The following is a 26,473-nucleotide window of genomic DNA, read 5'->3' as shown; positions in this document are numbered from 1 at the left end:
AATAAAGGATGACCATGAAGGAACCTGTAAGGGATGTTCTCTATGCAAGAATGTAAAGAAATCATTTACAAATAATGAAACTAGATCTACTAAAATTTTGCAAATGTATGTGGACCTATGGTAGTTAAGTCTCTTGGTGGGCATCAATAATATGTAACCTTCATTGATGATTATTCAAGGAAGACTTGGTTATACCTTCTCAATTAGAACAAGGACGAGGTATTCGAAAAGTTTCCAAATTTCAAGAATGAAGTGGAAGACCTAACGTAGGAGAAGATCAAAATTCTAAGGTCAGATAATGGTGGACAATACACCTCCAAAGAAGTAATAGTTTTCTACAAGGAGGTAGGAATCACGAGGCAACTCATTATTCCCTATAATCCTAAATAGAATGGAGTGGCAAAAAGGAAGAATAGTACTATTGAATAATGTGTCTGAGCTATGCTACATGCTCAAGATATCCCCCAGTTCCTATGGGGAGAGGAATGTATGACGATTGTTTACTTGCAAAATCGAAGTCCTCATAGGGTGCTCAATAACATCACACTAGAAGAAGCATTTACAAGAAAGAAGCCACATGTGGATCATCTTCGTATATTTTAGGTGTCATGTGTACATTCATGTACCCATGGATAAAAGAAAGAAGCTAGATCCTATTAATTTAAGGGGAATCTTTATGGGGTATAGTGATTCATCTAAAACCTATAGAATCGTGGCAAGTAGAGATGTCATCTTAGATGAAAACATAGCTTAGAAGAAATTGAAGGATGTACTAGTTGACTCTAATGAATAAGTTCCTATCTTCGAAGATATCTCTAGGGACAATGATGGTCAAGAACGAGGACCAACTCAAGAAAATGTTGAAGGCCCTTATGAGCCTATACAACAACTGTTCCAGAAAATCGGAAACAACATATTTGGTTGAAAACTACTACTCAAGAGGTAGAAGTACATACAACATCAGGGACATCCAGGGAAAGTAAGAGAACAAAGAGGTATTTTGGATATGTCGCATACATGACAAAGTTATTTGAGGCAAAACCTTCCTCCTATGAGGATGCTGCTAAGCATCAAGAATGGAAGAATGCAATGGAGGAAGAATACCAGCCAATAAGGAAAGACGATGTATGGGAGATTGTCCCTAGGCCGAGTGACAAATCGATAATCACTTCAAAATTTATTTATAAAATAAAGCATGTTGCAGATGGGAGCATCGAGAAATATAAAGCAAGGTTTGTAGAAAGGAGTTTCTCACAGAAAGAAGGGATTAATTATGAAGAAACATTTTCTCCCACAACTAGGTATACGACAATAAGATCACTTTTTTCGTTGGTTGCTTCTATTGGATGGATCATTCCAAATGGATGTCAAGACAAAATTTCCTGAATGGGACCATTGATGAAGAAGTCTTGAGCGGCCTCAAAGATTTGAAATAAATCAAAGGGAAACTCTTGTATGCAGGTTGAAGAATGCTCTATATATCTTGAAGCAAGCACCGAGAGCATGGTATGCAAGAATTGATGCATACCTCTTGAGACTTGTTTTTACCAATAGTTATGCAGATCAAAATCTATAAACCAAGTGGTCCGGAAAGAACCAATTATTATACTCTGATATGTGGATGATCTACTAGTTACAGGTGTAGATCGACTAATTCAAGAATGCAAGGGGTAGTTAGGAGTTGAATTTGATATGAAGGATCTTGGAATTATGCATTATTACTAGGGAATAGAAGTATGGAAAAAACTGAGAGAGATATGTCCTAGGTCAACATAAATATGTGATCAAGAGGCTTCAGAGGGTCGACATGATGGTTTGTGAACTTATGATGGCTCCTATCGTTACAAATTGTAAGAGGTTGAAGCGTTTAGAGTCTAGTCCAGTAGATCCTACTTGCTACAGGAAATTGGTTGGGTCCTTCATGTATCTGGTGAATACCAGGCCATACATTTGTTTTGCAGTAAATGTCCTCAGTCAATTTCATATGGAGCCAAAGCATGATCATTGGATTGCAAATAAGCATACCTTAAGATACTTGTGTGGAACCATCCGTCACTACCTCAAGTATATTGGGAATGAAATCCAACTCATGGGATATACAAATTCAACTTGGTGTGGCAGTGAGACAGATGGATGGAGCACAATAGGAGGATGCTTCAACCTTGGACCTTCCATGGTTTCATGGATGAGCAAAAAGTGGGATACAGTTGCTTTGAGCAGTGTTAAAGCTGAATATGTTGCTACAAGTGAAGTCTACAGTGAATCAGTTTGGCTCAGGAATTTGTTATCAAAGTTGTTTGAAGGATTTCTCATCCCTACATGGATACATTGTGATAATCAAAGTTGCATAAAGTTGAAAGAAGACGGGGTATTTCATGATAAGACAAAGCATATAAATAACAAGTACCACTACATTAGAGGATTGGTATGAGATAAGGTCGTGGAGCTGCACTATCTACCTACAAATGAGCAGGTAGTTGACATATTGACTAAAGCATTACCAAACAAGAAACTTGAATACCTGAGAGGTAAGCTTGGTTTGGTGGATATCTCTTTTGTGGTTGAGAGGGAGTGATATCAAATAGTTCTTGTCTTTATGGGTCATGCACTAGACTGGGAATAACAACCATAAGTCTTAGTGAAGGCCATAAAGAAAAAATGGAGTCTAGAGGATTAAATAAACATCTAGATTGAAACTTATGGATTAAAAAATCCATAGAAAGAAGTTGGTGACCTATGCTCTTTAAGGATGAGGTAGGGAATCCAAGATAAGAGTATTCGAAGAGGACCAATGCTATTTGAGGATCCAGGTTTGGGAGTCCAAGATAGGAATATTCCTAAAAGAACATACCTTGTAGACATATGGATGGGGTGTGTACCTTGAGAGGTAGTGTGGCAGCTCACGTAAAGCCTCCCATCATAATGCTCATAGTTAAAGATGAGCTTGGCCAGTAAATACCTTTAGTGACAATTTTGGTTATGATATAAAATATGCTTGACAAAAGATGGCTTATCAACGTGACTCTTCTTATGGGAATGCTTCAATATTGAGATTCCTTGTACCATGAATACCTCCCTAATTAAGAGGGAGTGTTGAAAATTGTAACTAGGGTTGGTCTTCATTATGATGTAATTGTAATCATGACATTGTATATTCTTTATAAAGAAAGAAAAATAAAAGAAATAGATTATATTTTATTTTGGATTATGGATTTCATACTCTAGCTTGAGTCAAAAGCATGTTCTTCATGCTTTTTAAGCCTTATAGGTATTTCTATGATAAAGAATAATATTGTTCATGGATGGGGTGTGTACCTTGAGAGGTAGTGTGGCAGCTCACGTAAAGCCTCCCATCATAATGCTCATAGTTAAAGATGAGCTTGGCCAGTAAGTACCTTTAGTGACAATTTTGGTTATGATATAAAATATGCTTGACAAAAGATGGCTTATCAACGTGACTCTTCTTATGGGAATGCTTCAATATTGAGATTCCTTGTACCATGAATACCTCCCTAATTAAGAGGGAGTGTTGAAAATTGTAACTAGGGTTGGTCTTCATTATGATGTAATTGTAATCATGACATTGTATATTCTTTATAAAGAAAGAAAAATAAAAGAAATAGATTATATTTTATTTTGGATTATGGATTTCATACTCTAGCTTGAGTCAAAAGCATGTTCTTCATGCTTTTTAAGCCTTCTAGGTATTTCTATGATAAAGAATAATATTGTTCATGTGTCATAGTCCCATTTGGACTCATTGTAATGAGGAAAAATATTTATTTTATCATGTAAAATCCATGGATAAACCCAATATCAAGTAGGCCTAAGAGTAAAGACAAGTTTCCCTAAAGGAGGGAAATTTGACCCTCAAGAAAGGCTATAAATATAGGGGAGCTCGACCTCATTTCGACACACATCTCACACAAGTTTGATTTGCAATAGTGAAGAGTCGCTGGAGGATGAAGAACAAAAATTGAAGTTTTTCAAGGGTTATATTTCTCTTTGTCTCGCTAGGGTTTGTGAAGCTACCAACTTCAAGAGGATGAAATTCTGGGCCAGTTTCTTGAGGTTGAAATTGCAGGGTCAAAGTTTCAGTGGTTGGGGTTGATGTATCAAAGTTTTGGAAGTTGTTTTGAAAATCTTGTTGGAGGATGACTTGGGTCTTGCAGGGTTTGTTGGCTTGGGTCTTTGGATCTTTGAAGTCTCTTTTGTAAGTATATTATAAAGAAGAAGAGAAGTATTTTCCAAGTTTTCCCCTTAGAGGGATCTTGCCCTATCTTGGAGTCTATTTCTGGTGTACTATGTCTCTTTGTGAACTTCTTGTTTTTTTTTATTGCTTGATGAACATAATCAAAAAAGTAATAGAAGAACATCTAACATCACAAGTAATTATCAAGTGAAGAAAAATAAGTTATAATTACTAAGTCTCGATATTTTCCAACATGGTATCAGAGCTAAGGTGCAACAAGGAGACTAAAGATCACAAGTTAGCTGGCACAATGTCAAGAATCATGAAGAAGGCTTTCAGTTTTCTTGGAAATCTTGTTATCTCCATCAAGAACTACATATTGAAGATCATCCCCAAGCTAGTAAAGAAAGAAGTAGAAGGAAACATGTTCTTTGCTCTATTTGACGCCTTCAAAGATGAAAATGTATGGGTTATCGATAGTGGTGCCTCTAGGCACATGACGAGAGGATACAATCAAATTCAAACCTTGTCAAAAGGAAATTCATCTCACTCTATCGAACTTGGAGACAAAAAATGCTATCTAGTGAAAGGCATTGGTATATATCATTGGAGCTTGAACCAAGTGAAAACATTCACCTCAACAACATCTTATATGTTTTAGGTTTGAAGAAAAATACTTTCTATTTCTTGTCTAGAGGATAAGGGTAATAAAGTTGCTTTTGTTAATGGCAAGGTTTTGGTTTGGGATAAGGGCTCTAGTATCAATGAAGGAAGGATGATTGGGGTTTGTGAGGGAACATTGTATAGACTATATACACCTCTAGCTCAAGCCCTATTTCACTTGGAAGTGAGTCCTTCTTCACTATGACATAGAAGGTATTGCACCTTCTTTGTGCATTGTTGGTAGTAACCAATCTTGTATTATGGAGCGTGGGCCCATGTCTTCTCACATAAGTAGTCCACTGCAACATAAAAATGGTTATCTAGTAGATCAAAGAGGTGATTGATGATGTCATACAATTGGATTCCAACATCCGAGTATATGAGCATGTTGTATTCTTCAAACTAGACTAGCACAAACCCCATAAGGTAGAGATCTCATTTATTCAATTAGTTAGATAAATGTAATAATCAATTTCATTTATGTAAAGGAAACAATAGTAATACTTTAAACTGTACAAGAAAAGGGAACAAGAATGGATGTTAGTTATAATTATACCTCCCATATGTGGAGCTTGGAATAATTGATAATATAATAAGCCATGGAGAATGATAGTTGCTTATGTGGAGGACAAATGAGATAAATTTTATGGAGAATCAACATTTTCCTTCCTCCAATTTATATTCCATCATACGACTAATCAACTATCAAACACACCACTCGCCGCCACTGCTTTACCCTCAATGACATTGACCAACACTTTTGCAGTTAACTTTAGAGCCATTTATATTTCTAGAGTCACAACTCTATGGAATCAACAAGACAAACAAAGGAATTCTTACTCACAATTATGAAGCAAGTGTAGCATAGTGAGTGAGCTTTGCTTATAGATTTGTTTGTACTGTTGTGATGTTATATAGAGATTTTCTATCTCCAATCACAACTCATGAAATGAAATTACATGGCATTCCATGGATTTAATATCAAATGAAATGAAAAGCAAAAAAGACTCCACAAGGAGTTTGTTAGTGACTCCCCCTCTTCTTACCAATGGTCGACTTTATGGGAGTGACTAGAACCTTCCTCCATTCCTTCCCACTTACACTGATGGTTTATGTAGTACAAATATTTGAGAAAAAAATTCGTCTCATGAAAGGATCTCGATATTTAATGCCCATATTTTGTAGCGATACTTTTAAAATTTTAGATGTATAGGGTTTACTACTCCTTGCATTAAGCTTAAAGGATAGGGGTAGTAATGTAGATTCATGAATCAAATGGGAAGAGTGTAAACTCTTGAGACTAATGAGTCAATAATTAGTCTGAAGATCACAACTGTTGCATTCTTTTGCACATTGTTGAATGTAGTTATGGTTGAATCAGTGCTTTCTCCTTTATGTAATGATGGTTACATGTGGTCAATTGGGTTTAGCTTGGGTAGTTAGGATAAATGTGTTATTATCCCTCCTTGAGTTCAAATTTTGCATGCAACTTGTTGATCTCATAAAGAGTATTTCTTATAATGGCTCCGAGCCTTGTGTGAGTAACATCTTAAGGACCAAAACATGTGTATTCCTCATACAAAATAAAATGATATTGAAAAAAATAGGATGGTAAAGAACTATCAACAAGGTAAAGAAGTGAGATTATCTTTTAAGTCAGGGTTGTGAACTTGTGGTCAGGCTTTGTACCTACACAATGGATGGTTGTGATATGTAGTGATGGTATTGAGAGTAAAATTTTAACTCAATAACTTCAATATTTTGTTCACATGTGCACTGTTGTTCAAAATCTTGTTGACATTAATGATAAGTATCAGATTAAAGATTCCAAATTGTTCTTGCAATGTGTAATAGGATTATCTCACTTGTGAAGTAAGGAAACTTCCATAGTGTTTTAATACCTCCATATTCCTTTTTTTGCCAAGGCAAGAGCAGAACCTTCTATTCATTAGGAAAAAGAAATATTGTACAAAGGCTTAACATACAACTAACTGTTAGATCATGAGCCAAGGATCCAACGGAGGAGAGACAAATCGGGTGGCCAAGAAGCACACTGATTAACAAGCAAAACGGACCCGATGAGCATAGAAAACCGTAATTGATAAATCTATCGAGTCCGTTTTATACATAACTTTCGTGCAGTACACCTCCCGAAATCCACCAGATGCGCGTGATACCAGAAAGATCGCGTGAGCAGCGCGAAAGTTAACCTTAGTTCCGGACCCACCAACAAGCCCGATCAATCCTGGCCATTAAATGACCGCAATAGATCCAACGGTCACAAAACATATCGCAAGGCCCAACCTTACCGAAGATTACCGCACGATGAGGGCGGTATTGCCTCCCCACCCTGAGCCACATGTTAGAAGGTGAGTGGAATCGCTTCCGAAGAAGAAAAACCGCTACCAGCCTGAAAGTGGTGCGATACATCGGAAACCATTTTGAGGGCAGTAAAGCTGTTGCTGGCCAAGAAAGCAGGGAATAACGGTTGCCGTGAAAGACTGTATTCCGTCGCCTTGGCCAAAAGAAGAAGAGGAACCCTGATTCTCGCCAATCCACTGAAACTTCGTGTACATTGATGCCAAACATAGACCTGCATACCCAAAACTTCCTTGCTTGTGTCATTACTCTGCATAAAGGTCAACCCGATCCCATTTCTGTGGTCCTGTTTCGATATACCCTGTAGTCCTCTTCCGCCTGACTAAAACATTGCTCCCTTAATCTGTTTTGTGGCATATCTCGCCAGATCAACTTGACTCTATTTTTAGTGCAAACCACTCCTTGATTGGCCAAAACGTCCGCCAGTTTATTGGCCATCCTCCGCACATGAGTGAAACTCACTGTGCGTAAGTCTAGGAGGTGAAATTGAATCCTTTGAAAGACTTGTATCAGCCTCCAATGGCTTGAGACTTTTTCTGGCTCTGTGCCACAACAAATTCTTTTAACTGAGTTAATGATCAGCTCAGAATCGGCTTCAATAATAATGTTCTGGAGATTATCTTGCTTCAGGAAATCTAGACACTGTTCAAGCGCCATTAATTCAGCCATATTGTTTGTAGCTCTTCCCAGATGGCAATGGAAAATGAAAAGAATGCAGCCACTATCATCTCGTAACACTCCTTCGAAACCAACAAGACTTGGGTTGCCTTTAGAGGCCCCATCTATGTTGAATTTCAGAAAACCCTGAGGGGGAGGATGCCAATAATCTGGCTTATTGGGCAAATTCATAACCTTCCTATCCATTCCCTATGGTATAAGTCCCTGCATATTCAGCTGACAAAGTATCTGCTTCTCCTTTTCTGAAGGTGGATTTTTGGGGGAGTTGCGCACAAGGGTGCCGACCGTCTCCTTGAGCTGTCTTAAAATCTGCTCAAAAATGTGTTGGGTGGTGCTGTGAATATTTTTGAAGATTCTATTGTTCCTTTCTTTCCAAACATTCCAAATTATGAAGCCTAGACTTAAAACCCAAGACAAGTGAAGAAAATCATACTCAGAAAAGTTTCTTCTCCAATTATTTAGGGTGCTGATAATGTTTTTTTTGTCCCTGTCCGTCTGTAGGAAAATTGTAGCAAAAGCGTCCCACAACCTAGAGGTAAAGGTGCTCCATTGTCTCCTCTTGGGCTTCACAAAGCTAGCATCTAGAAGGTCCTAGAACACCCCTCTTCCTAATATTTTCCCAAGTCAGAGTTTTCTTGTGATGAACCAACCACATGAAGAGTTTGATTTTCATCCAACCTTGATGCTTCCAAAGGTCCTACCAAACCCTATCTAGAACGTGGGAATCTAGCTCAAGGAAAACCTTCTTGGCTTCCTTAATATTGAAGGTGCCTTCTTTATTGTTGCCCCATTTGAGTTGGTCATGCCCCTCTGAAACTAGAATCTTCCTTTGTTCCAAAATTCGCATTAATGCCTCTGTTTTTGCTTTCAAGGGGTTGTCAGCCCCAAATTCTATATTCTTATAGGATCTCCATTTGTCTTCTAGACTGGGGTGTTCCCAAAAATATTTAACCCTGAAAAGCCCTTTGGTGTCCGTTTCTTTTTTTAGGTCCAGTAAGTCCTCTCTTAATAGTGTAGGTTCTTGTTGCCATCTATCCTCCCAGAACAGAGCAAGGTCCCCTTCTCTGATTTCCCAGAAACTATTTTTCTGCACTAATTCTCTATTCTCCCAGGCCTTATTCCAAATGTGGGATCCTTTTATGATTCCCGTCATCCTTATGTGATCTTTCTCTTGCCAAGTGCTGGCATATTTTTCTTTCCATACATGAGCCCACTGAGCCTTAGGCTCCTTTACCCAACACCACCATAATTTTGCCCCTAAAACCTTGCTGAGTACATCTGGATCATCCATTCCAAGGCTACCATGGGAATTCGGTTTGCAAAGCTTATCCCAGGCAACCAAGGCCCATTTCTTTCTCTCCTCCCCCTTACCCCAAAGAAAGTCTCTTTGAATAGTCCTCAATTTTTGTAAAACTCCCTTTGCAGCTGGAAGTGTTGAAAGCATAAAAATGGGGATTGATTGCAAAACCGCTTTTGTAAGCACCAACCGTCCTGCCAAGTTTAAAGATCTGATAGTCCATTTTCTGATTTTATCCTGCACCTTATTGATTATCGGCTCCCAGATGTTTTTGTGCGGAGGTTTATCAGTTAGAGGAACTCCCAGGTACTTGGAAGGAAGGACCTCCCTTTGGAAGCCTAGAATTCTAGAGATGTTTCTCTGAATAGCGATATTAGTATTAAAGAAAAAAATCTTAGATTTAGATAGATTTACCTCCATACCTGTGGCCATGGAAAATTCACATAGGATTTTCTTATAAGAAAGAGCTTCTTTTACCGTGGGGACTCCCTGCAGCATAGTATCATCCACAAATTGTTGATGGGACAGAGCTTGTCCATTTTCAGAAAGTTGGATACCCTTGATATAACCCCTTTCTTTCACATACTTGATCGATCGCCCAAGTCCTTCCATCATAAGGATAAAGAGAAAGGGAGAGAGCGGGTCTCCCTGTCTGAGACCTCTTCAGGGAGTAAAGGTCTTGGAAGGAGAACCATTGACCAATATTGAAAAGCTAGAAGAAGTGACCAGTGCCATGACCCATCTTACCCAATTATGATCAAAGCCAAAGGCTAGAAGGACCTTCCTAATATAGATCCAGTTCAGCTTATCATAAGCTTTGGCAAGGTCCAGTTTCATAATCATTCTCGCCTTCTCATTGCTTAGCAATGAATGCACCACTTCATGTGCTTGAAAGATATTATTGAGAATTTGTCTACCCTCCACATAACCTGATTGCTCCACTGACACAAGAGTAGGGAGAAGGGGTTTGAGTCTATTGGCAACAACTTTGGATATAATTTTATACACAACATTGCACAAAGCTATGGGCCTAAACCTGTCTGGAGTCTGAGCATTATCCTGTTTGGGGATCAAGGAGATGAAGGAGGTATTGAGCGCCTTCAGAATGGTTCTATTCATCCTGGAATCCTCCACCACATTCATAATATCTTGTTTAACAATGCTCCAACAGGCTTTGAAGAAATCCACATTGAAACCATCAAGGCCTGGCGCTTTACCATTCTGTGTTTCCTTAACTGCTTCACTGACCTCTTCTTCAGTCACTGGCTTGTTGAGATTGAAATTACCCTCTCTAGATACTAGCCTGGGTATAAGCCTTGTTAAGTCCCTGATAAAGTGTTCTCTGTCTGCAGTGGTCTCCTTTGCTATACCTTGAAAGTGCTGGACTAACACAGATTCTATTTCTTCATGGGAATTGTGCAGATGACCTCTCTCGTCCTTGATTGAAGAGATCCTATTATGGGATCTGTTCGCCATGGTGGATCTATGGAAAAATTTGGTGTTCCGTTCCCCTTCTTTTAGCCACTAAACTCTAGATTTTTGTCTCCAATATATTTCCTCTTGTTTGCATAAGTTCTCCCAGTCTTGATGAAGTTGGTTGACTTGGTCATCTCTGACTCTGTCAAAGCCCTCTGTAATAAGAGTTTGATTGAGTGTTTGCATCTTATCTTCAACCTCTTTTTTTGCTGCAAAGATATCGCGAAATTCCTTCTTGTTCCAGTCTTTGAGTCTGAGCTTGATGTGTTTTAGTCTTTTGTGAAGCATGAACATTCTTGTTCCCTAAATGTGCAAATCCTCTTTCCACCATCTTGCTACATTACCGAGAAAATCAGGGTGGGTAAGCTAAATATTCTCAGATCTGAAAGGCATGTTCTTGGGGGTGCCTATGCCCTGTACCTCCAGTTGTACAGGCCAATGGTCCGAGCCCCCAAAGGAGAGAATTCTCATTGTCATTGCCTTGTCTGTGAGCATAAGGTCCTCTGAAATTATGAATCTGTCTAATTTTGAGGCTACTTGTGACTCCCCTCCTCTCTTGTTGTTCCAAGTAAAGAGGCCATTATTCATATCGGTGTCAACTAGCTTCATATGATCTATGAAAGTTAGAAATGTTGTAGAATCTTTATTTAAAGTTCTTGTTCCCCCTTTTTTTTCCAAAAGTGATTTGATCATGTTGAAGTCCCCCCCCCCCAATATCCAAGGAACTCCTGCATGTCTATCTCTGAGTTCTATAAGAGAATCAAGAAATTTGAGTATATCATCCAGTCTTTGTGGACCATAGACATTTGTGACCAAATAAGTCTCGTTGTCTCCCACAGGCTGTATAACCACTGATAAATAATTCCTAGATGCCTTAACATCTATTATGCCAATCTTTTGGGGGTTCCAAAGAGTGAGTATGCCTCCAACTGTATTATTTGCTTTAACTTCTATAAACTCAAATCTATTGAGCCATTTTCTATTAATTTCTTTGATTTTTTGAATGGAACATTTAGTTTCCTGGATAAAGATCATATATGGAGCTTCTCGTTTCATTCTATTGCTAAGTAATCTTTGTTTCCTTTAATTACCTAAACCTCTGATATTCCAAGATGTCTGACAAAAAGTCAACCATGTTTGACAAGATCATAGTTATATGGATTGCTACCTTTGTTTAACCTTGTTTGGGTAGATCTTTATTCTTATATGCACAAGTTATTTACCAAACATTGGTGCAAGTCTTATTTGTGAGAGTTGTAAGCTTGGGAATCATGTTGAAGTTATTGACATTGAATCTTTTATGAAATAGAAAGAATCCCTTAGTCAAGATAGTTGCTAAAAAAAGTAATGAGAAATCTTGTTTTACTCAAATGTTGTTGAAAATTATCTTATTCTTTAAATGCTCTACAAGTTGGTTGAATAATAGTTGTCACTAAATTAATTAGACAAATTGTCATCATTGAACCCATTCCTTTTTGTTAAGTAATATTATTTGTATGATCACATGTATAACAATTAACATTACATATGGAATTGACCTATGAGCTTTTGAAGCTTTGTAAGCTTTGTGATTGCCAAATAAATAAGATGATGATTGTTGTAATAATTGATGAGCTAGCAATCACTGGATATGATAAGGTGATGGTGAGCACACATCTATGCAAAGTTTTGTTTACAATTATGATGGTCATGTGTGACATCACTGAATAAAACTGATTAAAAGAAGATACCCATGAAAATTACCATAAATGAACATGAATAACGAACAATACATAGATTTGAGGTGAAACCAAATACTAGCTTTAAGTAATTCAAATGTTAGCCAAGACTTCCCTCATACAATATGGCAACCACTTAAGACATGCTTAATAATGATATTTGAAACAAGCAATAAATACTTGAAACAATCATTTGGAATGGATTATATGAAATAATGCATTAATTTGTTATCACCTAGGGCTTGTATAATGGGCGTTAATATGAGATTATGCTTATAATTTTATAGAAATACATGAATTTTGAAAGAAACTAAAGTACTGAAATGGTCAATTCTTTATGATATTTAACATGATATAAATGACACCAAAATGTAATTATTTAGAATAAAAATTGACATAGTACAAGCTTCATGTATTTGCATAATAATTTCAAAACAAAGTTTAAGTTTCTCAAAGAGAGAGAGTATGTGATGCCCCATTTTGTCTGGATTTATTTTCTATATAATTTAGTTGTTTGTCCTTCATTGACTTGATGAATTGTCTTATATGTGGCTTGTAAACTAATGAATTTTATGCATTATTTTGGATATTATGTAGACTACTTGTGTGTAATATATGTGGGTGAGCATATGCATGTGACATGCATGTTGTTCTTTGATGATGAGATGATATTTGTATTCTTGTTTGTGGAACTAATTAAAATTTATAGAATGTTGTTGATATGATTATTTTATGGTTGTTCCACACATATTACTAAATAAAACTATTAATACAAAGAGCTTCGGCGTAAATCACATAAAGAGAGACATTTGTCGACGCGTTTTGAACCAACCAGTGTGGTTCATCGTCAGGACAAGTTGAAGAAACAGATCCAGCTTAGCAAGTTAAATAGACAGAGCAAAGCCTCCAACGGCTACTTTGGACTGGGTACCGGGATCAAAACCCCTTTTTAAGGAAAAAGGTACTCTAGGGGGACCAATCCCTTAAAATAAAATAAATAAAAATAATATCAAGATAATAGTTAGATAAAAATTAATAAATAATTAAAATAATAAGTAAAAAATTAATTCATGATAATAGTTAGTTAAGATAAATAATTAAAAATTATATTTAAGGGAGAAAATTACCCTCGGGGGACCAATCCCTAGAATAAAATAAATAAAAATAATATTATGAATAAAATTATTAATAAATAATTATTAATTTAGTAAAATTATTATAAATAACTAATTTTATGATTATAGTTAGTTAAATAATTGCAAAGTTATGTTAAATTAGTAATTAAAATAATTCATGATAATAGTTAGTTAAAATAAATAATTAAAAAAAAAATTAAAATAATAAAATAATAATAATAATAATAATTACCCTAGGGGAGCAATAAAATAAATAAAAATAATTTAAAGATAATAGTTAGTTAATTATTATTAAAAAAAAAGAAGAAGTAAGTTAAATTAGTAATAGAGGAATTTAAAAAAAATAATAATAATAATAATAATAATAATAATAAATAATTAAATAATAATAATAATAATTAAATTAAATTAAATTAAATAAATACATAAATAAATAAATAAAAAATAAATAATAATAATAATAATAATAAAAATAAAAATAAAAAATAAATTAATAAATTAATAAAATAAAAAAGAAGAAGAAAAGCGACTAGGACGAGAGCGCTGGGACCCAACACCGACTGATTTTCCAGCCATCATCTCTATTGATGCAGGAGCATCCAGCTAAGGGCGCCATGACCGGGTGTTGGTCTCCGCCAAGGTGGAAAGATTTATCAGTGTTTGGTTTCTTTATATTTAATTGGTCAAAGCAGAATGTAGGGACTTCTTGTTTTTTTAATTTCATTATTAGTTAGGGAAACCTAGGAACAGTATAATTAGTTAGGGTCATTGTCAACATTCTCTGTCTGTTATTGGGAAATTCATCTTATAACAATTTCTTCCATTTAAAAAAAAACCATCTATGTCAATTGTAAAATCTTGCAGTGCAAGAGGAACCGAATGAGTTAACAATTATGTAACTGAAAAAAAAAAAAAAAAACAAACAAACAAACAAACAAACAAACAAAAAACAAACAAACAAACAACTGAAGCGTAATTGTACCCAGTTCAGGTAACTGTGGGCAAACAGTACAAATATGAAATGTAAATCATTCTGAAGGGGTTCGCCAAGAGAGGAACAGTGATATATTATAGCAGAAGACGTTGTTAAACAAAACCCTGAATCCGAATCCATCTGTAACATGCAATCTTTCCTTTTCATTTTTTATTTCTATTAAACGCTGAGTGTGATAAATTAAACGACGAGATGCATTCTTGTGTTTTCTAGTAAACTTCTCCTAACATGCCGAGACAAAGTTGTCTATATTTGAACAATGAATAGAAAGCAGAGTACACCAAGGAACGAGGCAACCGAACCAGCGATCAACACCAATTCAAAAATCACGGCGCATACAACCACAAAAGCAGAGAGCAAACAGGACGCGAATTCAGTGGAAAATCTCCACAACAGAGGTAGTCATTGTAAACAATATTTCTTCATTTCCATTATCTAAAATAAAATCAATGTTGGCACATATTAACAATTAACAATCCTCAAAAGTATAAGACCAACAACCAGAGACCAGAACGTCTTCCTCAGTGACAAACATCAAGGCTAGGGTTTGAGACCCTGTAGAACAAGTGTTGCCGAGAAAAACAATAAGACTAATTACAAGCTATAGCCGAAGCAGCCAACCCTTTCATTTGCTAACCTATTGGAAAACTATATTAAAAAGAACAAAGAGGAAAGACTACAATCGGGATATTCATAGCAGAGAACGACCCTACCCGTTCCACTGACGAAGTCTGCGCCACGAATCGTTCCAAAGCCAAAACCCCAACCTACAATAGAAACAACAAAGGCAAGTCAGTGAATACTTGCCAGAAACGAGAGTGCAAAACAACAATATCTAGTGGAAACGGAAGTGTTGATTGACCTTACCAAAGGGTAGTGAGCGTCGGTGGCTCAGGCTCGAACCTGGGTCGCGAATACAAACGGAAACCCTGCTCACAAGGAGCAGCAAACATTAGCACCACCGAAAAACTGAGTACATAACCATAGCAAGGAGGAGAGGACATACCTGGTTGAAAATTGGTCGAAACCAAGCCCAGGATCCGTCGTGAACGCGACCTGGAAACCAAGAACATCGACAACAAGTTAAATCTGGAATGCAACCATAGCGAACAGTATTAAGACAGTTAAAAACGACAGAGACAGTAGCGTCCACAGAGAAGAGTATTAACCAGGCAGAGGAAATCACAACCAGAGGCAGACAAGGCGCCATTCTACAGCAAGATATCGTTGCATACAAACCCTCTTCGCAGACCAAACCCTCACTGTAATCACTTTGCGGAGCAAGAAACAAAATGACCGAATACCAAATGCCAAGGGTTTTACTAACTTCAACGAGCGGGAAACAATAACCGAGGTGAGTACAGCTAAGCCATCACCATTTAAGAACTGCCATAAATGCTTCCAACAAACATCCAGAAAATATATGTTGATTAGTGTTTAATAATAGAAGCAATGATCCCGAATTATTGTTAATCACAACGCTGGAGTAGTATTAATAGTAGTCATAAACCAAAGTACGGGTTGGTCCCATCATAGTGGTATCAGAGCAGGATTTAGTGTTTTTTCCTGAGAAATGGAAGTTGGAAGACGAGGACGTGGAAGAGGTGCTCGGAGAGCAACAAATGAAGGATTGCGAGAAGAAATCAGGATCCTTACTACCCATTTGGAGGCAGTTGAAGCAGGAAGGAGAAGGGATCCAGAGGTAGGTGATGACAGTGAAGAAGAAGCCATAGTGACAACAGATGGATCGGATGAAGAAGGGCCGGAAATGAGACTGTTGAGGTCGGTCCTATTGGCGAGTAGCAAGCCTAAACCAGAAATCCCAAATTATGACGGCAGCTTGTCCACAGAAGTTCTGTTGGACTGGATCAGCGAACTGGACAAATATTTTGAGTGTGAAGAGGTCAGTGAAGACCGGAGAGTTAAGTTCGCTGCGACAAAGTTGAAGGGACACGCAGCCCTGTGGTGGGACAGTGTCCAAGCGGAGAGAAGGAGGATGAACAAGTTGCCGATAAAGAAATGGTCAAGGATGGTGGCCAAATTGAAAGGCAGATTTCTGCCCAAGGATTACCAGATTGCACTGCATCGGCAAGTGCAGAATTTGAAACAGAAAGGGATGACAGTAAGAGAGTACACTGAAGAATTCTACCGGGTAAATTTGAGAGCTGGTTATACAAAGGACACCCCGGAGAAAACAGCCAGGTATGTAAATGGTTTGAGATTAGAAATATTAGATGAAATCAGTATTCTTTCCCCGAAAAATATAGAAGAAGCATACCAGAGTGCTATGAAAGTAGAGGAGAAGATCACCAGAAAACAAAATGCTAGGAGAGGACGGGGAACCGACAGAGGAAGAGGACAGTCTTATGGCAGAGGGCGAACTTCCAGCAATAGTGAAAAAGGCAGCAGTTCCAAAACTTCTGGGACAGCAGAAAAAGGTGATAGCACGAGAGGTGGTAGGCCATATCAGCAAGGCAGGGGAAATGGCCGAGGCAGAGGAGCTAACTATCAGTGCTACAGGTGCCACAAGTGGGGGCACAGATCTTTTGAGTGTCCTGAGGCAGAACAAGCTGGACAAAGAGGTGCGTATGTCGCACAGCCAGAGGAAGCAGAGGCACCTCCCCAAGAAGCAGAAAATGTGCCGGAAACAGGGGAAGCCTTAGTTTTGAACAAGGTGTTGTTGAAACCAGCCAAAGAAATAGTTGAACAAACTCAAAGGAAAGCTTTGTTCCGGACAATTTGTAAGTCACACGGTAAGTGTTGTAAGCTGATTATCGATAGTGGGAGTACAGATAATCTGGTTGCCATGGAGATGGTGGAGAAGTTGGGGTTGAAGCGGTTGAAGCACCCCACTCCTTACAAGGTATCATGGCTGCAAAAAGGCCATCAGCTGTTGGTGGATGAGCAATGCGAAGTGGAGTTCCATATCGGCAGATATAAGGATAAGGTCATTTGTGATATAATGCCGATGGATGTATGTCACATACTGCTAGGCAGGCCATGGCAGTATGACAGGAAGGTAGTACATGACGGGAAGACAAACTGTTATAAGTTTGTCAAAGATGGGATCAAGCACACGCTTGTGCCCATCAAGGAGGAAGAGACAGTGGAAACAAGCGGGACGAGAGTGTTACTAATGGGCGGAAAACAGTTTTTGAAACAGATTGAAGACAGTGAAGTAAGCTATGTTGTTGTAAGAAGAGCGAAGACAGTGCTGCTACACACAAAGGTGTCAGATTTGCCTGCGGAAATTCAGCAGATGTTGCAGGAGTTCAGCGATATAGTAGTGGATGACTTGCCAGATAAGTTGCCTCCCAAGAGAAGTATAAGTCATCATATTGACTTTATACCCGGAGCAAGTCTACCAAATAAGGCAGTGTATCGGATGAGCCCCAAAGACAATGAGGAGATCAGAAAACAGAGGCAGGAATTGCTAGATAAAGCACTGATAAGGGAGAGTTTGAGCCTCTGCGCAGTTCTAACAGTTCTCGCTCCCAAGAAAGGAGGAGAATGGCGAATGTGCACAGAGTCGAGGGCCATCAACAAGATCACCATTAGGTACATATTCCCACTTCCACGGATGGACGACATGATGGACGGCCTGAGCGAGGCAGCATATTCTTCAAAAATTGATCTAAAGAGTGGGTATCATCATATTCGAATCCGAGAAGGGGATGAGTGGAAGACAGCCTTCAAGACCAATGAAGGACTGTATAAGTGGCTGGTAATGCCATTCGGACTGAGTAATGCACCCAGTACTTTTATGCGATTAATGAACGAAATGCTGAAAGAATTCATTGGAAAGTTCGTAATAGTGTACCTAGATGATATATTAATTTTCAGCAAGACAAGGGAGGAACACTTTCGACATGTTCGAAGTGTGCCGAAAAAATTGCAGCAGAATAAGCTGCTAATAAATCTAAAAAAAGTGCACTTTTCTACAAAAAGGATTGGTTTATCTGGGGTTTGTGATTGCAGAAAACAAGTTGAAGATGGACCCAGAGAAGATTGCAGCAATTGTCAACTAGCCATCCCCAAAAAGTCTGTTTGAGGTACGTAGTTTTCATGGGCTGGCAAGTTTTTACCAAAAATTTATAAGAAATTTCAGTGAAATCTGCGCACCTATGTTGGACACTATAAAGAAGGCAAGTCAGCCTTTTCGTTGGACCGAGGCAGCAGAAAGGAGTTTTCAGCTACTGAAGAAGAAGATCACAGAAAGACCGATCTTGAGATTGCCAGATTTTAAAAAGCTTTTTCAGGTTCGTTGTGATGCAAGCGGTACGACCATTGGAGCTATACTTAGCCAAGAAGACAAACCTGTTGCATTTTTCAACGAGAAGTTGAATGAAAGCAGGCAGAAGTATTCATCCTACGACAAGGAATTCTATGTTGTCGTCCAAGCACTGAAGCATTGGAGACACTATCTGCTGGGGAATGAGTTTGTTTTATTCTCGGATAATTCTGCACTGCAATATGTGATGCAACAGCACAAGCTGAATCACAAGCATGCTAAGTGGGTTGAATATTTGCAGAGTTTCACCTTTGTGTTGAAACACATCAGTGGGCAGGCCAACAAGGTGGCAGATGCGTTGAGCAGAAGAGCCCTACTCTTGCAGGAGAGTACGATACAAGTGTTGGGCTTTGAGCATTTGAAAGACTTGTATCAGACTGACATGGATTTTAAGGAGGCGTATGAAGCCTGTCAGAATCCTTTGGTGACAGATAATAGTCCGTGGTTAGACTATAACTTGCAGGAGAAGCTATTGTTTAAAGGGGGATAGTTATGCATTCCTTACTATTCAATGAGAGAGAATATCATTCAGGAGAAGCACAGTGGAGGTCTAGCCGGACATTTCGGCGTAGACAAGACATTAGAGCAACTCAACCATTTTTATTTTTGGCCAAGAATGCGAAGGGATGTGTAGAGATTTGTGACCAGACGTAAAGTGTGTCAGTTGGCAAAAGGACACAGTCAAAATACAGGACTATACACGCCATTACCCATTCCAAGTAGACCGTGGGACTCAGTCAGCTTGGACTTTGTCTTGGCTCAAATTGGTGGGGTTATGATTTGGTGATGGTAGTAGTGGACCGGTTTTCGAAGATGGCACATTTCATCCCTTGCAGAAAAACCAATGATGCCACTCACGTGGCCCACTTGTTCTTTACAGAGATCGTCACGCTACACGGTCTACCTAAGTCCATTCTCTCTAACAGGGACGTGAAGTTTACAGGGCACTTTTGGCGCACCCTGTGGAAGAAGATGGACACGCAGTTAAGTTTTAGCTCTGCTTATCACCCGCAGACCGACGAGCAAACAGAGGTGGTAAACAGGAGTCTGGGGAACCTGCTACGAAGTTTGATCAGTGAAAATTTGCGAATGTGGGATCGAGTACTTGCCCAAGCGGAGTTCGCTTATAACGACTCGCCCAACCACAGCACGGGTTGCAGTCCTTTCCAGATCTTGTATGGCATGCATCCTCGCGGAGTGCATGAGTTGCGAGATCTAGGACAGCAGGAAAGATGGAGTGCTGATGGGGAAGATTTCGCTAAAGCGATGAAAGATTTACACGAGCAGGTGAAAATCAAGTTGCAGGACAGCAGTCAAAAATATAAGCAGCGAGCAGATTTGAAACGGAGAGAAGTGCAGTTTAATGTGGGGGATGAAGTCCTCACACATTTTCGCAAGGAGCGTTTTCCTAAAGGTGCATATAACAAGTTGAAGTACAAAAAGATAGGCCCCTGCAAAATTCTCCGGAAATTTTCAGCGAATGCTTATGAAATACAGCTGCCACCAAGAATAGGCATCTCGCCCATCTTTAATGTGGCAGACCTGTTTCCATACACTGTTGATCCAGAAGAAGACAGTACAACACGGCCTACACAAGACACCCAGGACGGAAGTGAGACTTGGATGAGACAAATGCTTTACGTTCAACCCCCCAAGATCGAAAGGATCCTCGACACTCAAGTGGCCAAGCGAACTCGGCAGAAAGAGTATCTGCAATATCTGGTCAAGTGGAAGAACCGTCCTATTGAGGATAGTTCGTGGCTTAACGCCAGACAGATAGAGCAGGCGGGTTATTCAGTCGAGAAGCTCATGGACCGGAGTCATGATTTCTTCTTACCCTGGGAGCCTGATGCAGGAGCATCCAGCTAAGGGCACCATGACCAGGTGTTGGTCTCCGCCAAGGTGGAAATATTTATCAGTGTTTGGTTTCTTTATGTTTAATTGGTCAAAGCAGAAAGTAGGGACTGTTGTTTTTTTTAATTTCATTATTAGTTAGGGAAACCTAAGAATAGTATAATTAATTAGGGTCATTGTCAACATTGTCTGTCTGTTATTGGGAAATTCATCTTATAACTGTTTCTTCCATTTTAAAAAAAAAAAAACATCTATATCAATTGTAAAATCTTGCAGCGCAAGAGGAACCGAATGAGTTAACAATTATGTAACTAAAAAAAAAAACAACTGAAGCGTAACTGTACCCAGTTCAGGTAACTGTGGGAAAACAGTACAAATACGAAATGTAAATCATTCTGAAGGGTTTTGACAAGAGAGGAACAGTAATATATTATAGCAGAAGACGTTGTTAAACAAAACCCTGAATCTGAATCCATCTGTAACAGGCAATCTTTCAGTTTCATTTTTTCTTTCTATTAAATACTGAGTGTGATAAATTAAATGACGAGATGCATTCGTGTGTTTTCGAGTAAACTTCTCCTAACAGGCTGAGACAAAGTTGTCTATATTTGAACAACGAACAAAAAGCAGAGTACATCAAGGAACGAGGCAATGGAACCAGCAATCAACACCAATTCAAGAATCATGGCGCATACAACCACAAAAGCAGAGAGCAAACAGGACGCGAATTCAGTGGAAAATCTCCACAACAGAGGTAGTCATTGTAAACAATATTTCTTCATTTCCATTATCTAAAATAAAATCAATGTTGGCACATATTAACAATTAACAGTCCTCGAAAGTATAAGACCAACAACCAAAGACCAGGACGTCTTCCTCAGTGACAAACATCAAGGCTAGGGTTTGAGACCCTGTAGAACTATAGTGTTGCCGAGAAAAACAATAAGACTAATTACAAGCTATAGCCGAAGCCATTGAACGCAAAATAGCAGTCAGAGAAGCCAACCCTCTCATTTGCTAACCTATTGGCAAACTATATTAAAAAGAACAGAGAGGAAAGACTACAATCGGGATATTCATAGCAAAGAACGACCCTACCCGTTCCACTGACGGAGTCTAGGCCATGAATCGTTCCAAAGCCAAAACCGCAACCTACAATAGAAACAACAGAGGCAAGTCAGTGAATACTAGCCATGAATGAGAGTGCTAAACAACAGTATCTAGTGGAAATGGAAGTGTTGATTGATCTTACCAAAGGGTAGTGAGCGTCAGTGGCTCAGGGTCGAACCTGAGTCGCGAATACAAACGGAAACCCTGCTCACAAGGAGCAGCAAACATTAGCACTGCGGAAAAACTGAGTACATAACCATAGCAAGGAGGAGAGGACATACCTGGTTGAAAGTCGGTTGAAACCAAGCCCAGGATCCGTCGTGAACGTGACCTGGAAACCAAGAACATCGACAGCAAGTTAAATCCAGAATGCAACCATAGCGAACAGTATTAAGACAGTTAAAAACGACAGAGACAACAGCGTCCACGGAGCAGAGTATTAACCAGGCAGAGGAAATCACAACCAGAGGCGGACAAGGCACCATTCTACAGCAAGACACCGTTGCATACAAACCCTCTTCGCAGACCAAACCCTCATTGTAATCATTTTGCGGAGCAAGAAAAAAAATGACCGAATACCAAATGCCAAGGGTTTTGCTAACTTCAACGAGCGGGAAACGATAATCGAGGTGAGTACAACTAAGTTGTCACCTTCTAAGAACTTCCATAAATATTTCCAACAAACATCCAGAAAATATCTGTTGATTAGTGTTTAATCATATAAGCAATGATCCCGAATTATTGTTAATAATACATTGTTAATCACAACGCTGGAGTAGTGTTAATATTAATCATAAACTAAAGTACAGGCAATGATCCCGAATTATTGTTAATAATACATTGTTAATCACAACGCTGGAGTAGTGTTAATATTAATCATAAACTAAAGTACAGGCTGGTCCCATCAATTAGCGATTACATTTTTTGGCTCCCTCCTTATTCCCCAATTGTCTACACAAGGGTAGTTACATTTTTTAAAGATGCATGCCATTAAATTTATCTTCATGCTCTTAACAAGCTAATCAAGAATTTATTAGGTGAATTGATTATCTAAAATCTAGTTATATATATATAGACACACAGACACTTCTGACATATAATATGGCATTAATTCATCTTGGATGATTCTACAATTTTTCAATAATTTTTTTTAAAGGTTTAATATCTAGCAAAGATTTACATTTAAAGTTTGAATAATCCCTATTTATTTATTTTAAAGTCAAAAGTTTGGGCAATCTTTAATTGTTTTTTTATAAAGTCAAAGTTTGAATTAAAAGTTCAAATCAATTAACAAGGTTCACTGCAATCTTTATTTGTTTTTTATAAAGTCAAAATTCGAACTAAAAGTTCAATACAATTAACAAGGTTCACTGCAATCTTTATTTGTTTTTTTATAAAGCCAAAGTTTGAATTAAAAGTTCATTACAATTAACAAGTTCACTAAAAATGAGGTTTTTCTTTTCTTTTCTTTTTTTGTCATTTATATCTATAGCACCAACGAGCCCATGAGTTGGACTCATTACTTAGTAACTTATGAGTTTACTTGTCATTTGCAAGTTTGACTCATCCATGAGTGGTTGATAGATAGTCAAACGTAATACCCAAGGGACATTCAAACTTGATAATCCAATTATATCTCAAAATCATGGACCTACTATCCAACCACCACTCACCCAATGCCAATGCTCTCCATTCTAAAGAACAAGACACGGAAGAATCATGACATTTCTACAAATCAACATTTTTCCAAACCCATTTCAGATAAACTGATTTTTTAACAATTTTTTAATAAAAACATTATGACAAAGAATTCACAACAGAACAAAAAGTGTTGTGACTAAAACTCAAATGAAAATGCATTATACTCTAGGTTACAATCCACAGTCCATCCAAACCATGTTTGACAACAAGGACAAGCCTATATAGGCAATGTTAAATTTGCAGAAGTATTATTTAAAATTCTATTAAAAAAAATACCTATGTATTAAAATAGTACTGTGAAATCATCCAGGTCTAAATACAATGGTTCATTAAAAAAAACTTGTAGGTTTGCAAGGTACTAAGATCGCCCAAGAAGGCATAACCCTAAAATGATTGTGTCATTTGAATACTTGACAAGGTTTCCAATACAATCGATAACGACTTCATATTTTGCAATAAAAACATATAATACTAACAGAAAATGTGGAGAAAAATACAGAAATTGCTAAGAAATTAAAACAAAAATACTGTTCTGCATCGAAAATTTTCGATGCATATATCGGTAAAGGCAATCTGCCATTATATAAAAGTTAAACTACTCATTTAAAGCCATTAATAACATCCATTCAAATAAGAGGCTAACTCTGTTTATGGTTTGCAAAGATGAGGTATTTGCTGTGAGACACGTATGTGCTCAGACGCACGCTGAACTCTGTAAAGTACAAGTTGGCAACACAATAATGTCTGGGGTGTGTTGATTACAAATCAATATTGGCCATTTGCCTTTCTCATGCTGAGGTAACGAAGGAGGTGAGTTGCACCTTCAGTTAAAAGCAATGCTGTGAATCGCTCCTGTTTTAAAATCTGTTTCTCAGAACTGTTAGCTGGCCCCTGCTACAAGCACCCTTCTTTTATGCCAAGGAATCCACAAAAGACTACAAATAAAGGCAGTAATGAAATCCATATTGATTGAAGCTGCTCACAACTTTCGTTGAATCCTTTTGACTGAAACACACTCACTGCAAGTCTCCTTGTCAACGATTAGCTTTCACAGCTTTCTCTCCATAGTAAATATCCCGCAAAACGGAGGAGTATTCAGGATTCCCATTAACATACTTTTCCAAGAACTTTTTGTCGGTGTATGTAACAAAACATGGGGCAATCCTCTCTGTTTTCAACAGTTGCATGGACTTCAAGGCCCCCATTACTCTATACCGAGGAATTATCCTCGTCTCCAAGTTACATGTCAACAGACAGGCATATTTAGCAATATCATCCAATGGAAGCCCCTGTGATTTGACAAGAAAATCTACCTTCCGTTTCAGTTTTTCCTCTGAAAGTCCCAAAATCCCCGGCGTCCAACATAAGAGCTTGTAAATTTGTTTTTCGGAGAAACCTAGACTGCACAAAAACTGCCGTTTTCGATCTATCTTTTCTTTCCCCATTCCTACTAAAGCACGCAAAGCGTGCCCAAATATCTTGGATCCCCTCTCAAGCCCCAGACGCTCAGCCACTTTAAATGACTCCATAACTTTTTCCTCCGTATGGGTGAGGAGACGGGGTACCCTTGCCAATAACTTTGATAATGCATCGCCCTCAATACCCAATCTTTGTAAGACTGAAACTGCAGATTTAAGCCTATCCTCCCTCAGAACAAGAATTCTTGAATGGGTATAAAGAAGCTTGCAGATATCCTCTTTGTTGATGATAGACCTTAGATAGCTGAGCCTAGACTTTAAGTCCCTTTTGGATTTACATAAGAAAATCCCAGGGTTGCCAAGAACCACCCTTCGAATCTGAGCAGGGGTGGTCAAACCAAATTCACTTAACAACTCCAAACTTTCTTCCAAATCCTGGTTTGGTTTATGCAGCAATCCCTTGCGAAGTTTAAGGACTCTTGAAACATCTTTCTCTGTCATACCGCATTTGCTGATGAAAAAATATGTGACAACGCCCCCATCTGGTGGAGTTGGGGATGGGATTGCTGTTTCCGTGCAGAAATTGGCGATTTTTATGTGGGGATTTGCATTAATTGCAAGAGGACGAAACAGCAAAATTGGGATCGATACATGAGTGGATACTAGGAGGACTTCATTATCAAACGTTTCAATATTTGATGAATAGACATTATCTTTGCAACAGTGAAATCGCAGATTAAAGCGTACCCTTCCTGAAATTAAAAGAAGAAACAGAGAAATAACTACCTGGAGGAGCCCGCCGGACTGGATATCTGGATGAATATCGTCGTAGATGGTTCAGAGGGCAAAACGTTTTCGAAGACCAAAAGTGAGCACGGTGCTGCGATGATTTAGGGTTTCATTTGAGATGAGGTTTAGGGTTTTATGAGGGTTGGAATCCTGTGGGCTGGCATGGAAGAAGGAGATGGATGTTTCCATCAGGCGTAGAAAAGTGTATAGAGGATACATATAGCATGTTGGGCGTTGTTTTGAAAGTGAAATGGATTTGATGTTATGATAATGATAACGTGGATGATATTTCTGTTGAAAAACAATTGAAATTCGGTGTAAAGTAATGTTGTATAAAAGTTTAAGTCTTTTACACTCGTACAAAAAGTTTATTTTTGCAAAAAAATGGAACTGCTTGAGCTTTGTATTTATTCTTTTTTATAAACTTTTGAGTTTTTTTTTAGTTTCTCATGATCTTGGGTCTCAAAATTTTCCATATTCTTGTAAATTTTCGAAAAGCTTTTGATTCTATTGTGAGGGAGGCCTTGCTCCACAGACTCAAAGATATTGGCATCTCTGCAACCCTATTGACCGCTATTATGCACCTATATGAGTATGTTCAGGGTCATCTTCACGCAGCCCATGGGATGTTTGGTTTCATTCAAAGCACTATTGGAGTTAAATAGGGTTGTCCACTGTCCCCTACCCTGTTTGGGATCTATATTGATGAGTTGGAAGCATTTCTACACGAGCATATCCAGGACACTAGTGGTTGCCTCTTCACTAGGTTTTGATATC

At 38.3% G+C, this 26,473-nt stretch overlaps 1 protein-coding gene across 1 annotated transcript; it reads right to left on the bottom strand.

Annotated features, from left to right (window-relative positions):
- Positions 1–24,046: 24,046 nt before the first annotated feature.
- On the bottom strand, positions 24,047–25,704 carry LOC149222447 (uncharacterized). The gene has a single exon (XM_089385450.1). It carries the CDS (start codon positions 25,406–25,408, stop codon positions 24,524–24,526), a length of 885 nt encoding a protein of 294 aa, XP_089241576.1. The 5' UTR covers positions 25,409–25,704; the 3' UTR covers positions 24,047–24,523.
- Positions 25,705–26,473: the final 769 nt, after the last annotated feature.

Source organism: Pinus tabuliformis, chromosome Q (assembly GCF_031772625.1).
Source record: "Pinus tabuliformis cultivar Carrire ecotype Pingquan chromosome Q, CPIR1, whole genome shotgun sequence".
NCBI classification, from domain to species: domain Eukaryota; kingdom Viridiplantae; phylum Streptophyta; class Pinopsida; order Pinales; family Pinaceae; genus Pinus; species Pinus tabuliformis.
Note: the sequence above shows the minus strand (reverse complement) of the source record. Positions and strands in the feature narration are given on the sequence as shown.